The sequence below is a fragment of the Oryza glaberrima genome, chromosome 12 (assembly GCF_000147395.1).
Source record: "Oryza glaberrima chromosome 12, OglaRS2, whole genome shotgun sequence".
Lineage (NCBI taxonomy): Eukaryota > Viridiplantae > Streptophyta > Magnoliopsida > Poales > Poaceae > Oryza > Oryza glaberrima.
In genome coordinates, this window is record NC_068337.1 from 1,370,122 (window position 1) to 1,385,135 (window position 15,014).

At 43.4% G+C, this 15,014-nt stretch overlaps 1 protein-coding gene and 2 pseudogenes across 1 annotated transcript; 2 read left to right on the top strand and 1 right to left on the bottom strand.

Annotated features, from left to right (window-relative positions):
- Positions 1–354: 354 nt before the first annotated feature.
- LOC127757329 (protein DETOXIFICATION 42-like) lies at positions 355–906 on the top strand. The gene is made up of 3 exons (XM_052282838.1): positions 355–432; positions 534–722; positions 820–906. Exons 1-3 carry the CDS (start codon positions 355–357, stop codon positions 904–906), a joined length of 354 nt encoding a protein of 117 aa, XP_052138798.1.
- Positions 907–7,009: 6,103 nt separating this feature from the next.
- Positions 7,010–10,492, bottom strand: LOC127756897 (F-box/FBD/LRR-repeat protein At1g13570-like; annotated as a pseudogene).
- A 315-nt stretch (positions 10,493–10,807) lies between these two features.
- On the top strand, positions 10,808–13,919 carry LOC127757988 (uncharacterized; annotated as a pseudogene).
- Positions 13,920–15,014: the final 1,095 nt, after the last annotated feature.

Below are 15,014 nucleotides of genomic sequence, written 5' to 3' on the forward strand. Positions count from 1 at the left end.
AAAATGACTACATGGACTATTTCTTACCTCAGTGTTCATTTGGAACATCTTCCGTGCATACGAAAACTCTTTTTTGATGTCAGGTAGTAACCTCTGAAGAGACCTGAGGAAAAGAAATTCTACTAAGCCCAAGGTCAAAGAAAATATAACTTCTCAACAAAGGTAAATAATACTAGATAACAAAATAACAAAGAGAGATGCTCCGGTGCAATATACTTGAAGTATTCTACTCCGAGTAGAATTAATCTGGACCGTTTATTTTAAAGGACAGGTAAGTAATCTCCTGATATCCTGACGAGAGTGGTGGCCGTGACGTTCTGCGTGATGCTGGCGGCGCGCCACGGTGCGACGACCATGGCGGCGTTCCAGATCTGCGCCCAGGTCTGGCTCACCACGTCGCTCCTCGCCGACGGCCTCGCCGTCACCAGCCAGGTGAGCTAGCTAGCTACCTACCTACCTAGCTTAGCCTAAATTCCAATGATATATGCATAGCTGCTTAATTAACTTTGCTTAATTTGATCAATCAACCTCAGGCCTTGCTTGCCAGCGTGTTTGCAAAGAAGGATCACTACAAGGTGGCGGTGACCACCGCCTGCGTGCTGCAGCTCGCCGTCGTCCTCGGCGTCGGGCTGACGGCCTTCCTTGCCGCCGGCATGTGGTTCGGCGGCGGCGTTTTCACCAGCGACGCCGCTGTCATCAGCACCATCTACAAAGGCGTTCCGGTACGATGGTCATCATAAGCAAGAACAGATTAATCTTCAGAGATTAGTAAACATTTTTCTCATGAACATATCTGACGATTGTCTCCAAATCGATTAGTTCGTCACTGGCATGCAGACGATAAACACGCTGGCCTTCGTCTTCGATGGCGAATGGAGGGGAATGGCGTCGATTAGGATAGGATAGGGAGAGGGTGAACAGTTAGATAATGACAGATTACGATAATACCCCTACGCGAATTATTATCTCTGGACAAATATAGCCCTCCACATTTCTACTCTAATAAAATCTGGTGGGAGTAGAACTAGATCTCAACCCTACGATTAAATACGATCAACGGCACGGATTAATTTCTACTCCAAGTAGAAAGCACTGGAGCGAGACTCAATAACAAATATGTATGGCTTCAAAATACTAACCCCATATCATCATTTTTCTCGCATACTCCTTGGAAATGCTTGCACACAGCCACCACCTTTTTAGCACTAACACTGCAATATTAAAAATTTAAAATGCATGTAAACTAGGAAGCCAATCTTTTCCAGAAATACAAGTAAGTATTATATATTATAGACAGAATGGCCTGTTCTGAAATCAACTATCAATTGCGAAAGAATGATATATGGCACCAGTACAACACATGAAAGATTGGAGCCAATGCCATCTTCTGAACACCACAAATATTCAGAACCCTATGCCATCTTCTGAACAACACATGAAAGGCTACCAAACTGCTAGGAGCAGAGCATACGAAAAGATATCTTGTAGAGCACTCAACTTACAGAAGAAATTTCAGAGCATAGGAAACGACGCCAAAACCACATGAAATTGCCAAAAGGATAGGAAAAGACCCGTTATGATTTTTTTTGACTGAAAGACCCGTTGTGATGAGCAATAAGAGATAATCGCTCCTACCATTGTTTAGTTCTACAAGTTGGATTAACTTGGATCCTAAAGTCATACACAAAAAAGCAAAGAAACTAGTATCACGAAAATGGAACTCACACTGTGGCGCTTTGATCAAATAGTTTTAGGACGCTCAACATTTTGCCATAGTCTACCTGTGGTTCCTCCCTGCACGCACAATAATGAAGCTCCAATAATGAAATTGAAAACAAAATGGAGTGGATTTTACGGAATAATATAGTGAGAATGGACATACAACAATTCGGAGAGCTGAACAATATACTCATCGCCTCTTTCATGAAAACTTTTGGTTAGGATTCTTGCTGTAACGGAGTCATGGTTTAGCAGGAAGTTGTAAAAATCCTCTCCCAAAAATCCCTAATACCATGAAAACTGTCAAACATTTATTTCTGCTCACTTAATAACAGCACAATTTTGTAGATGAAGTAAAGTAAACCATATTTACCTTTGATATGACTGATGACATAAGGGAGCTAGCCATTCTTCTGAAAACATCTGCAGTCATTTCTGTGGAAACAGAGCAAGACAAGAGAACATGAGAGATATGTATAGTTAAGTACTTAAGTGTACGTTCAAGTCAAGTGTGAAAGAGTATAGACTAGAAAACGCACGCACTTGAGTTAGTTGCTCCTAGCAGTGAGGCTTCTTCCATTATTTCTTTGTATTGAACACCTTTAAACTCAATGTTTCCGGCAACTTTCAACTGATCCTCCCAGTCTTGTGTTGCTAAGATACTTATGAGGTCCTGATTTAGCTCATTGATGTCGGTCTCTTGAGATGTAGAGTAAGGGTACTGCTCTTGGAGGTCGGTGACGATTTCCATTAGTGCTTGCTTCCTGAGAGTGAGATCCCCTGTCCTTTCCATGGGGAGTGCGTCGTGCACACTGGGATGGAGTTTCTTCAGGAAACTGAGTGCAGCCAGTGTGTTGCCTGTGCATGCAGAAACCAAAAATCCAATCCTATCAGGCGCAATCACAACACATGTACATGCTACTGCTGCAATGCATCATCTAGGCCTTCGTCCTGCCGTGATTGGGGCCACCCAGTTGATCGTTCGATCGTCTCCAACCCAATGACACGCAAACCCCGATCAAGTTGAACCCCAAGCGGAAATAGCAAAACCCCGATCAAGTTGAACTCGAACGTTTGATGATCTAGAGGGCTAGCTTTTGCATTGATCCAAAATTCCAAATCACTGAACCAACGATATGATCGATCATATTGAGTACTGTACTATAGCTAGGTAATGGCAAACCCCCCGTTCAAGTTGAACCCCAACGGAAATGTCAACCAAACCCCAATCAAATTGAACATGAACATCTGATGATCTAAGGAGAGTAGCTGTGTGCTTGCATGTTGCATCTATCTAAATCGGACGAACAACTGAACCAGCGGTATGATCAACTGATCATATGATCGATGTACTAGCTAGGTAACGACGACAAAACCAAACCCCGATCAAATTTGAATTGGATCCCAACGGAAATGGAAAAACCAAACCCCAATCAACTTGAACCCGAACATCTGATGATCTAACAAGAGGAATTGCATCGATCGGAATCAGACAAACACAACTGAATAGCTGGGTGGTGGTGTACGGCGCGCGAGGCGAATAGACATATACCTCGCAGGGCGTGCGCGATGAGAAGGCGATTCTCCAGGTGCATCCGGAACTTGGCGACGAGAAGGTTGTGCTCGCCGTCGTGCTCGCGGTGGACGGGCTCCTTCCCCTTCTCCGCTTCCATGGCCATCAGGGCAGCCACCTTGCACTTGAGCAACTCAGGATTGCGCACTAGGACTCGCGGCGAACACTCGGGTTTCTTCAGTAGGAGTCCTCGGGGGAGAGATACGGCATCAGGTAGATGTTTACCGCGGCGGCGCTGGTGGCGGCGGCCAACCGCTGGAACCCACCGATGCCGGCGACGAGGATGCAGTCGCCGCCGACGCCGCTGGAGACGTCGAAAATCTCCACCGGGACCGCGTAGCGCTGCGCCAACTCCGCCTCGACACCCATCCGCCGCCGCCTCTCACCGTCTTCCTCCATCCCGCCGGCGTCCTCCGCCGCGTGCTGCGTGTGTGTTCACTTTTTTGGATTTGAATTTGTGGGAGCACTCAACGAACGAATCAACTTTTTGGAGCAGCGAGGGAGAAGAGTGTGGTGGTCGAAATGGAGTATATATACTTCTAGAAGCCGATGGAAGCGTGGCCTCCTGCCTGCGCCCGTGCCCGTATAGATGGCCAAGTGGGCCGGCCGGCACGGCACGGCCCAGGCCCGGCCGTGCCTGGGCCGAGGCTTGTCGGGCCAGAACGGCCCGACCAACGCACCGGGCCGTGCCGTGCCAGCCCACGTGCCGCACTCACGGCCAACACGCCTCGGGCCGTGCCGGGCCGGCCCGAAGGCAAGATGGGCCATCGTCCTTTTCCTCAGAATAAGTCTAATTTGCTCCCTCTTGTTGGGCTGTGACATATATATATATATAGAGCTAAAAAAGTCTATTTTATCTCCCTATTCTTTGGGCTGTGGTATATAAATAGCTAAATAAGTCTATTTAAGTTCCCTATTCTTTGCACAGTGATATTTATATGTCTACTTTTAGTCCCTATACTTTGTGTGCCAAGCCGGCCCGACCGTGCCGGGCCAGCCCAGCGTGCCGGTGGGGAGGCCCAGGCCCGGCCCGGCCCGACCCCTATACTTTGTGTGCCAGGCCGGCCCGACCGTGCCGGGCCAGCCCAGCGTGCCGGTGGGGAGGCCCAGGCACGGTCCGGCGGTCGGGCCGTGCCGTGCTTGGGCCGGACCAAAAAGCCGTGCCGTGGGCCAAGCCATCGGGCCTCGGGCCTTATGGCCATCTATACATGCCCGGATTGCGGCTAGGTGAAAGTAAAATTAATTCCATATACGTAAATGGTCACTGACACGTGGACCCACCTATACTAGACTGCAACGTCCGTCGGTTCGCGTAGCTTCACAAATAAACAAAGTTGTTTTTCGTGGTAAAATCGTTATCGAACATACTCCTGTAAAGATAGGTTTCATTCAATTTCTGTACAAGAATTTTTTTTTTCATAAAATGCATCTTCATGATACTTTGCTAGTACCTTTTTATTTTTCCAAGTCGGCCAAAGGTTGGCTAACCAATTTTATTAAGATTGTGATAAAAATAAGGAAAACAATACAAACCCGGTGAATAATTTACAACAGAGAATGCAGATACGCTATTGAACTAATTTGTCCCTTCACTCCTTTCGTGGGTATGTCGATGGAAAAAAGTACACCACCAGGTGTGTGGGTATGGTTTCGTAGTATCTATGCATGAAACTTTTTTTTGAGCCACATGCATGAAACCTTGGACAATACTACAAAAGATAGGCATGCAAAACAATATGTGGTGGTGATTTTAGTATGCGTCTCTACACAAACCCTATAAAAATATCAATGTCGCGAGTGAAAATTAATTTGCTCAGGCGGTCATGTAAAGGCATCCATCTACACAAATTGTTTTTTAAGAGGAAACTGGGTTAAGCCCCCTGCCTCTTGAAATGACTTTAAGTGCAAAAAAACCCACAATAATTATCAATTGAATTCACGAAACTAATTCAATAATTTTCGGATAATATACACAACAGTTTGGATCCAATTCAATACGCAGATCCAATTTATGGTAAATTTTGCTATAGGACACTCTAAATTTATGTAATTTGCTGATTGACATCGTAAAAACGTATGATAGCTAGAGAAACCCCCCCCCCCCCAACCAAAAAAAGGATAATTTGTCGAAGGATATTTCCGGTCTGATTGGACAAATAAATTCTTTAAAAAAGACGAGAATACACATAAGATAACAAGATTATAACCTGATGCTAGAATAAAAATGGAATATGATGTGTGCAGTGTGCTAGTAATCAGCATGGGTGGTAGTAAAAACTGTGAGTTGCATAATTTAAAAAAAAAAATCACTCCAGTGCCCGGTTATAAACTTGTGGCCCTAGGGATATTCTCGACTTTTTAATAATTTCTCTCCAACCGGAACCCAAATGTCATGCGAAAAACTTTAGATTTTCTGTTGCAAAATTTGCCATAATAGGGATCCACTTCAACAATTTCCCGTTATACATGCAACATTCATCATAAATTCACATCCATACATGTATGCTTGTTGGTTGTTTGCTTTAGGGTGTAAAGGAAGGGATGGCCACTTGTGGTTCTTGATCGCCGGCGGGAGGAGGTGGAGGAAGGAGAAGATCCACATATATTGGCCCGTCACTGTGGTTGATATATGCCTCATCGACCACTTCTAAGGCCAATCTCTAGATCCGTCGCTACTAGAGTTCGTGGCCGCTAGAGTGCTGCTAGATCCGCGCTCTAGGCCTGTTGGCGTCAACCTGCGGTCCTAGGATCCGCCACCACGGATCCATGCTCTCGAGGGCTCGCCGCTACCTGATCTACACTCCCGAGGCCGCTCATCGCTAGATCTGCTATTTCCAAAGCCCCATGGGCACCGCTTCCTTGCTCCTAGGCTCATTGTCACCGGATCCGTGCTATTGCTCCCAAGGAGGAGGGGGATTCGTTAGGTGCTAAGGACGAAGGGAGAGGGCTGGTGGTGTGCAGAGGATGAGAAGAGGGGAGAGAGAGAGAGGGGGGAGTGGGGGCACAGGGCACTGTGCAGCGTGGAGAGGATGAGAGATACATAAGATTTATCGATGGACTAGCAATGGATTATGAGTTAGCAGACTGCGATTTATACTGACTTGTATGGTAGTATATGTTTTTTTATAGGTGGCTACGTAATAGGTCCCCTTAACTATTTTCACAAATAGATCTCTTAAAGACCGTTAATAATATATATATACTTTAGACGGTTTTAGACCGCATAACCCCTTGTTATTATTACAAAACTTATTTTTTATAGTTTGCTTGTACGAATGAACCCTGTACTGAAAAAAAAGTATTAAGTAGACATTGGCAACAGTGTAACTCATCATACTGCCAGGGGTAACAGTGTACAAACACCGAGAATGGTGACAGACAACATGCATAATGCATTTGCATTTACAAAGCCACACTTTATCTGCATCGTAGACCAGTAACTCATCCACCGAATCATGTCTGTAAACTGTGTAAAGAAAACCTTAATTACTACTCCAAGTTTCATATTGTAAGTCGTTTTAACTTTTTTTCCTCGATAAACTTATTTAAGTTTGATTAAATTTATAGAAAAATGTAGCTCCATTTTCAACACAAAATAAACATATAATTAAGAAATATATTTAATGTCAGATTTAATAAAAATAATTTGATATTTTTGATGTTACTAAATTTTTCTATAAACTTGGTTAAATTTAAAGAAGTTTGCCTAATAAAAAAGTCAACAACTTATAATATGAAACGGAGGAGTACTACATTGCCTTGAAAAAACAATACTTTTAACTTGTGACTGTTGTTTGCTATGTACAGTAGCAATTCTGTAACTTACAGAATTGTCACAGTGGTGCAATTGTTTGGTGACATCAAGGTAAGTTTCCATCTAGAAACAGGCGGAGATTTTCAGTGCTGTAGATGAGTAGTTCATGTCGCTGACCCTGCTGTTGTCGGACAGTTTTCTCTTTGGTTTCGACAGTCTCCTGTCGATGTGTTACCTGTCTATGCATAGCTATGCAACTATCTCCCAAATCTTAATAAAATTGGACGGCCCTTCCTTCGGCCGCCCCGGCAAAAATAAGTTACAGAATTGTGAGTACACCATCCATATCTTCTGGAACAAGTTTCTTCTCTGCCTCCTCGCGCCCAAAACATCCTTGCAAGCGATATCTCCCTTTTGGATCGATGATCATGTGCTCCAATATTAATGCATTTCTGAGAATGTATTTTACTAGCTCCACCTGACCTGTGTTGCCACAAAATCCAAATATGCACACCATCTTGAGATGATAGTGAGGCTGATCCACGATGTCATCCAAATCCAATGGGCACTTGTTCAAGCTACAATACATCTGCAAGAAATTTATGGCATCACTAACAAGGAGCAAGCTAACACGTAATAATTAGGGAAAAGAAGATCAAAGATTCATGATCGAGGAAGAGAAGGATAGCCTGAACATATATCTTGTCAAAACAAATGCAGGGGATGGAATTCTGAGATTTTGTTAGAAAAAAGAAGCTTTTGCTCTGTTTGGATACGAATATATTCAATCAAGGAAACACATGGCTAATCGGTTTCCAAACATATTATCACCTTGATTCATACTATTTGGTATCTTGTACAGTGCATAAATATGGTGATGTGATGATCAGGGTAAACAGTGATATCGATATAGCAAAAGCTTCTACAGATGTCCCAAATAATTATGATTAAAATTTACAAAGTCCACTGTCAAATGGAAAAAAATGCAGTTGCCAACTAATGCTGAACAATACTACTTTCGCGGGGCCGAACAATATTACTTTGCCAAAGCTATGTTCGAAGGTCTGATGATCGTTAAAAAGGATCAATAGTCTGCAGCGAATGTTCCAGTTTCTGGGACTTATGAGTTCATGAATCATGCATAGGGCACATTGGACAAGCAGGTAATTCCTAATTAGATTGACAGTACTGGCTTAGCAGGTTATTCTGATTGGGTTTCCAAACCAATGAAATAACATTAAATAGGAAAAAAGAGGTAATCAGTCAATGAGAATACAAAAGGCGAACTGTAACTGGCTAGGGAAGAAGGCAATAAAAGTAGTGAAGTACAAATGATATAGCTACTTACATCCAAATAAAGATCCTCCAAAAATGGAGCTGCTACGAAAAGATAAGCCAACTGGAAGACTGAATTTCTATCGAATGAACCTCTCTCAAAAGTTATTTCCAAAGTTAGACACTTCAATTGAGTGAACTTTAGAGGTGATTGTGTAAATCCAGACATCTGGAGGGTGACCAGGCCACACATAGGTTCAAACAAGATGTGAAACAGAAAATAAAATAGAATTAAATGTATATAGAGAGTACAAGAATAATCAGACCTGAGTTTTGACATGAACTTCAACATATAACGTTTCAACATGAGGTAATACACTTGGAATTCCAGTTAATATATTTTGGAGGGTTTTCTCATCAAAAAGTCTGATGGTTGATGCTTTGATATTGGAGCATTCATTGAGCGTTACCAATGCCAGGGAACCGTCGTACTCAAATGTTGTGAGATTCGGAGCATGTAACTCCATTCTTTGTAAATGACAACCCTGAATTGACAAATATTGCAGACGGCATAATGGTTCTGACACATGTAAATTATGCAGCTGGTTACATGATTGGATGCTTAACCACTCTAGAACATGGCATTTCGATATTAACTGCTCTAAATGTTGCAACCTAACATTGTCAAGAGCAAGCAGTTTAAGGTTTGCAAATCCGCAGAAATCTAGAGGTGGATTCAAAGTAACACTGTCAAGCCGAAGAGCCTCAAGGTAAGATCCATTATGTTTGTTGAAAATATGACAAGAAAAGTCATAGTTGTTTTCATGTGATTTCCAATCTGGGGAGAAGTCAAGAATGATAACCCTTGCCTTTGATGCAATAGCAAACGCAACCCAGCCATTGACATGGTTAGCATGCTCATTTGACAAACCAAACTTAACAGCAAACTTATTTACCATTGTTCCACAATGTTTTTCCAGAATAGCATCAACCCTTTTAATGAACTTGTTAGCACTTGATATTCTACAGTTCAGATCAGAGCTTGTTCCTTTTCTCTTGGCATTATTTCCAAGGACTGTTTTAATACCAAAGTACAGATTAGGATGGAATGTCCAAGCCTGTCTCCAGTTTGTTGACACAACACTCAACTGAGCAACTTCCTTTAATGTTAATTTTGACATTACCCTTAGTACAATATCCTGACAATGCATTTTGAACAAGCATCAGAATACAGCCTCCTAGTCCTAGCACAAAAGGAGTTGAGAGTTTCATGACTTCATGTCATGATATGACATACCTCGGGAAGAGACTGAAAATTAAGCAGACATGGTTTGTCCTCTGTAAATTAAGCTGCCCCCGACTTATCTTCTGAAAATTATGTTGTGTTCTTCTCCTCTTACTAATACGTTGTCCGCAAATTATACAATTCCTTTTGGCTGTTGTGCTCTTACTCCTGAAACCAACAATCGGCATGATTAACAAGGTGCTGAAAATAGCCATGAATTCTGCCTCAGCATAACATATGTAAGATGCTCTCTCTATTTCAACAAGTTTCATTACGGTACAACCCTAAAGGTATGCATGCCCAAAAAGAAAGAAGAGCAGTAACTCTGGCTAATGTTGGTGAAAGATATCATGCATGCTCTCCCAGTATGCAATGATACTTCTTTCAGAAGTTTTAAGTAGCACACAGAATTGACTTCTTGAAACTATTTTTTTTAGCAAAATAACACATATGTCAGAGGGTATTTTGCATTATTATTAGCAGTAACAGTACACAAATAAATGAATATAAGCATATAATGTGATGGAATTCTGCCATGTAAGGATGCCTTTCTTTAGATTCTCTATTTATTTATTTTTTGCGGGGGCCTTTGTTTAGATTCCATATCGTATTAAAATCACAAGCAAATAAAGAAAAAGGTGCATGAGTTGGGAGTCACCTTCCATGGATTTTCGAGGAGACAAGAACGTTGTCCTCCATTGTTGGACGTGGAGGCAGTGGATCAGGGACAAGAGAAACCCTGAATCCCTCCACCGCAGGTCCGCAGCCCAATCCAATCAGCAGACTCCTTATCCGAGCAAGGTAGCTAGGAAGGGGATGGAATGATTCTGAGACAAGGAGAGACTATTTAGGGCTGGAGCCGCCCGATCGCGAGGCGCAGCATCAACAATACAGAAAGACTGAGAAGACAAGAAAAGGGGAGGAGTCCGGAGGTTAGGGATGAAGGCTCATCTTTTATGGGCCTAGATGGGCCTCACCGGTAGATGGCCGTACGGCCCATAAATCAGCCCATATCGATTTCTCACTATTTTCTATGATTATATGAAATCGTTCTCTTTTCCAAAGCTACAAATATGAATCGGTTTCGGATTTGTTGCCGCAAAAATCAAAACAAAACCAAAGGGAGGAGGGAGAAGATGAAGCTAACAAGAGAGATTGAGGAGAAAGAGGCTGAGGCCGGGTGGAATCGCGAGGGGATTTCATGGCGAAGCGGCGGGCAGAGGCCGAGCTTGAGCTGGTGGACGCGGAAGCGGAGGCGGAGGCGGAGAAGAATGGGAGGCGAGCAGCAGGTAGTTAGGACGGGGTGAATCGCGCGTTGATCCTCGAGTGCAGCAAACATAGCGATGGATCGATCTACAGCGGCGACGATTTTTTGGCACAGGTTTTACAAGGTCGCCGATACCCGAGAGAGTAAGTTTTAATTTCTTGCAAACCCTAGCTTTTTCCCCTTTCCACCATGCATCATCTACCATCCTCTCATCTCCTTAATTAGTTAGTTCCCTTTCAATTTAACTTCACTCGGTAGCACCTCATGCTGTGAACTCGTTCATGCTCTTTTAAGTTTTAACTTCAATTCATTTTTTTTTGAAAAGAAGGCAAAAGCTTTGCCTCGTATATATTGATAGAGCAGGAAAGTAAAAAAACAGGACTGATATTTACATAGCCCCGCAACAGATAGAGGGTGGGGGGGGGACTCTACGGGATTCCTCCCAGAGTAGTAAACGCACTCAGACTAGAGGCCCCTGCAAGGACCCATGTAGCTGCTTCTCCTTTTATTTTGTTGACCACCGCCGTTGGCGGGCTGCCATTGTGTCGAAAGATTCGCGCGTTTTGCTCACACCACAGTTCCCAAGAGATGAGGATGATTAGGGTCTTGACGGCCTTGGCCGGATTTTGCCGACTGTGCGTGAGTAGATACCACCAATCCTCCATGGAGGCACATCTGTCCCAGTTGTGAATGTTGAGATTAAGGCCAGTCCACCTTTGGATATCCAGCCAGATGCATTGGGAGAATCTGCAGTGGGCGAGGAGATGGACTGCCGTTTCCAATGTAATGTGGCAAAGTGGGTAATACTGTTGGTTTCTCCAGCCTCGTTTTTGGAGTCGATCAGCCGTCCACACCCGGTTTCGCATAACCAACCATGCGAAGAACTTGCATTTTGGCGGCGCCCAACATTTCCAGATTGTCTCATTGAAAAAGGATTTTGTTGCCCCCAAGAACTGAAGTCTGTACGCTGATTTCGTAGTGTACTCCCCGGTGAGAGTTAGTTTCCAGGTGATGGTGTCACGCTGTTGTCCCAGGGGGGCTCTGTTGTGAATGAGGGTCCACCGCTCGACGTATTGCCGAAGGTGATCACCGGATGTGAGATGTAGGAGGTTAATGTCCCTGATCCAGGAATTGGAAGTCAGAGCTTCTCGAACTGTTCTGTTCTTCCTTTTTGAAGCGGCGAAAATTGCCGGTGTGATGCTTTTTGGTGATTTGCCTTCAATCCAGTGGGAGTGCCAGAAGTTCGCCGTCCTCCCATCTCCAATAGTTATAGTGGTTGCTGCTGCGAAGAGGTCTTTGTCTAGCTGATCGCAAGGGACCATGGTGCCTGTCCAAGGCCTTTCTAGCGCAGTCCATTCAAACCAAAGCCATCGCAGTCTAAGGGCTCTTGCAAACTTGAAGAGGTCTAGGACACCAAGCCCTCCCAACTCTTTGGGTCTACAGACGCTTTCCCAATTAACCTTGCATTTTCCCCCTGAGATGTCTTCTCCTCCAGCCCATAGGAATTTTCGTCTGGTTTTATCGATGGCTTCCAGAGTGCTATCCGGTAGCTTTAGTGCCGTCATATGATAGATTGGTTGGGCTGTCAGCACTGATTTCGTGAGGGCCGTGCGACCAGCTGCGTTCAAAAGTTTGCCTTGCCATGGAGCCATTTTTTTTCGACACTTGTCAAGAAGGGGTTGAACGTGCACCTTTTTAAGCTTGGAGAGAGCGAGTGGGAGACCCAAGTATTTCATCGGGAAATGGGTGACTTGTGCTGGGAAGATTTCGGTGATGTTCTGCAGATTTATGTTTTCGCAGCGAATTGGCGCAATTTGGCTCTTGGCCAAGTTTTAACTTCAATTCATTCGTTCAAAAAAGTTTTAACTTCAATTCTATATATTCATGTGTCACCTAATTTGTTCCTGTGTATGCTCAATACCATGGAACTGATGTCAAATTAAGCTTCTTCTTTTTTTCATAACACATCTGTCTACTTTGATGTCAAATTTAGGCCTTTCTTAATTAGAATATAATTAAAACCACCTTATACGATATTGTATAGCTCGCTTTGGGAGTTTGGATCCATGGCAGCGCCAAGTTTGCTATTTAGAACCTTATTTGTATCAATATTCTGTCCGTCCTCTTGATTTGTTTGTTTTCTCCTTTATTTCAATGTTGGGTTTAAAATTTAACTTATTGTTATCCGCTGATGTAAAATGCTCCTACATATTGCGTTTCAGCTCTCAAGGAGGCAATGATGTTGTCAAATCCAACCAATTGCCGGCCACACATGTGGGCTTGCAATATTCACGAAGAACAATTCATGATGCAGATATTCTCGTTCAAGTTATCCAATATCACTGCTACTGTTGACGGCCCAGTTCACTTGTATGGATACTTTGCAGTACGGGATCATTTGGACCCGCTACACAACTACATCTTCAACCGCACCAGAGATGATCCTTTCATCATGGGGCAAGACAATGATGTTGATTCAGATAATTCATTGATACCAATGCCTGGCCCCAAGAGAGGCATTGGAAACCAAGCTCGTGTGCTCATTGAGTTTGACATGAAGATCAAGAATGGAGAGACACGAGATGATGATTTTCAGCTCATAGATGGTGCTATCATCTGCAGCGAATTCGTGCTTCCCAATAGAGTGTTTACGCAACGGATTGAGGGTGATTGTGGTGCGGTGGACATAAGTCGAGCACTTCTCCACAGTGCGGTGGAGGCCACAATACAAGTTAGCATATCACAAGTGCATGGCAATGGCTTCAGCTTATCTTTATATTCTTATACCAGTAGAATCCCTGAAAAAATTCAGCTCTTCGATGGAGTCATTTCCAAGCCATGTGATCTGAATAGGTTTGTAGTTGCTGTGGTGGTGAATACTCCCTTGATTTTAATCTTCAAGGTTGATAAGAGAGATGGCTCAGATCATGTTCCTGGATGTTGTGCATTCAAAGCTAGAACACATGGATATGAGTATGACTTGCAAGAGCTCAAACTTGGTTGCACCAATATACTGGTGAAGCTGTCTTGGTCAACTTTGGAGTGATTTTGAACAGCCCAAGGGATACATAGTCTATGCTAAGCAGAAAATAACGATGTTTCTGTGTATTGTCTTGTTGGCAAATGTTTGGTCCTATGTTCAGCACATATTTAAGCTTATTTATTTGTTGTGTAAGTTTAGCAGTCAAAGAACGTCACTGTCTTATTTGTAAGATTAAGAAAGCAAGTTTCTATTCTTGTATGTTCATACAAATTAGATATGGTGCTACACAAATATGCAATTCTTTGTGGGAAACAATAAGAAAATTGCATTTGTGTGTTTAACTTAAAACAATAAACTATTAACTTGCATCAACACAAAAATATAGATACAGATTACAGAAAGAGAGAGAAGACAAGAAAGGGAGCGTATCGGGTGGAAACCAGGCCACCAGTGCAAACTTAGAAACTACGTATGAATCTAGGCCACACGATTCTCATATGATGGCTCCCTTTAGAAGTGGGTTCATTTTACACTTAAACCCCCCACCATTAGCAAAGGTAATCATAGTTTTGCAAACACCCCTCCAAATCCCACGCTGCTCTACATGATCTGTTCGGCTGCCCTCGTAGTCGTTTCGTCTGCCATGTTCGACGCCGCCATGGTGGCCTCCGCCGGCGAGTCCGCGCCGCCGCCCTCGTAGTCGTTTTGTCTGCCAGGTCCGACGCTGCCATGGTGGCTTCCACGGGCGAGTCCGACCCGCCGCGCGCTGGTTTTGAATTCCAAACAGGATGGGTTTGAATCATTCCTTGATAGTAAAATTCCAAATGATGCATGCAATTGCCCAAACAACGTTGTTGGCTGATATTTTTCAGTAATCAATTCCTCATGTAATCTTTTGCTGATATAATCAATAGAACAGTACATGGATCACCATTGCATGGATTTTTCAGTGTTTCAGTGCTTCAATAGCTAATGTAATCAATAGAACAGTACAATTCCTCATCCAGATTTCAGATGATTGTTGCATAACAATGATATCATTCTTTAGCAAATAATCAGTCATACACAAGCACTATCATTGTACAATGTCCCAGTTTATAAGCACTGCACTGCACTGAGTGCACCCGGTGGCCTGTGCTGCAACGCTGAAGTCATACA

What these genes read in the sequence shown, in the direction of transcription:
- LOC127757329 (XM_052282838.1), top strand. Translation starts at nt 355, where the DNA reads ATGGCGGCGTTCCAGATCTGCGCCCAGGTCTGGCTCACCACGTCGCTC. An exon ending in GCCTCGCCGTCACCAGCCAG is followed by an intron (nt 433 to 533) that starts GTGAGCTAGCTA and finishes AATCAACCTCAG; the next exon opens with GCCTTGCTTGCCAGCGTGTT. An exon ending in CCATCTACAAAGGCGTTCCG is followed by an intron (nt 723 to 819) that starts GTACGATGGTCA and finishes CAAATCGATTAG; the next exon opens with TTCGTCACTGGCATGCAGAC.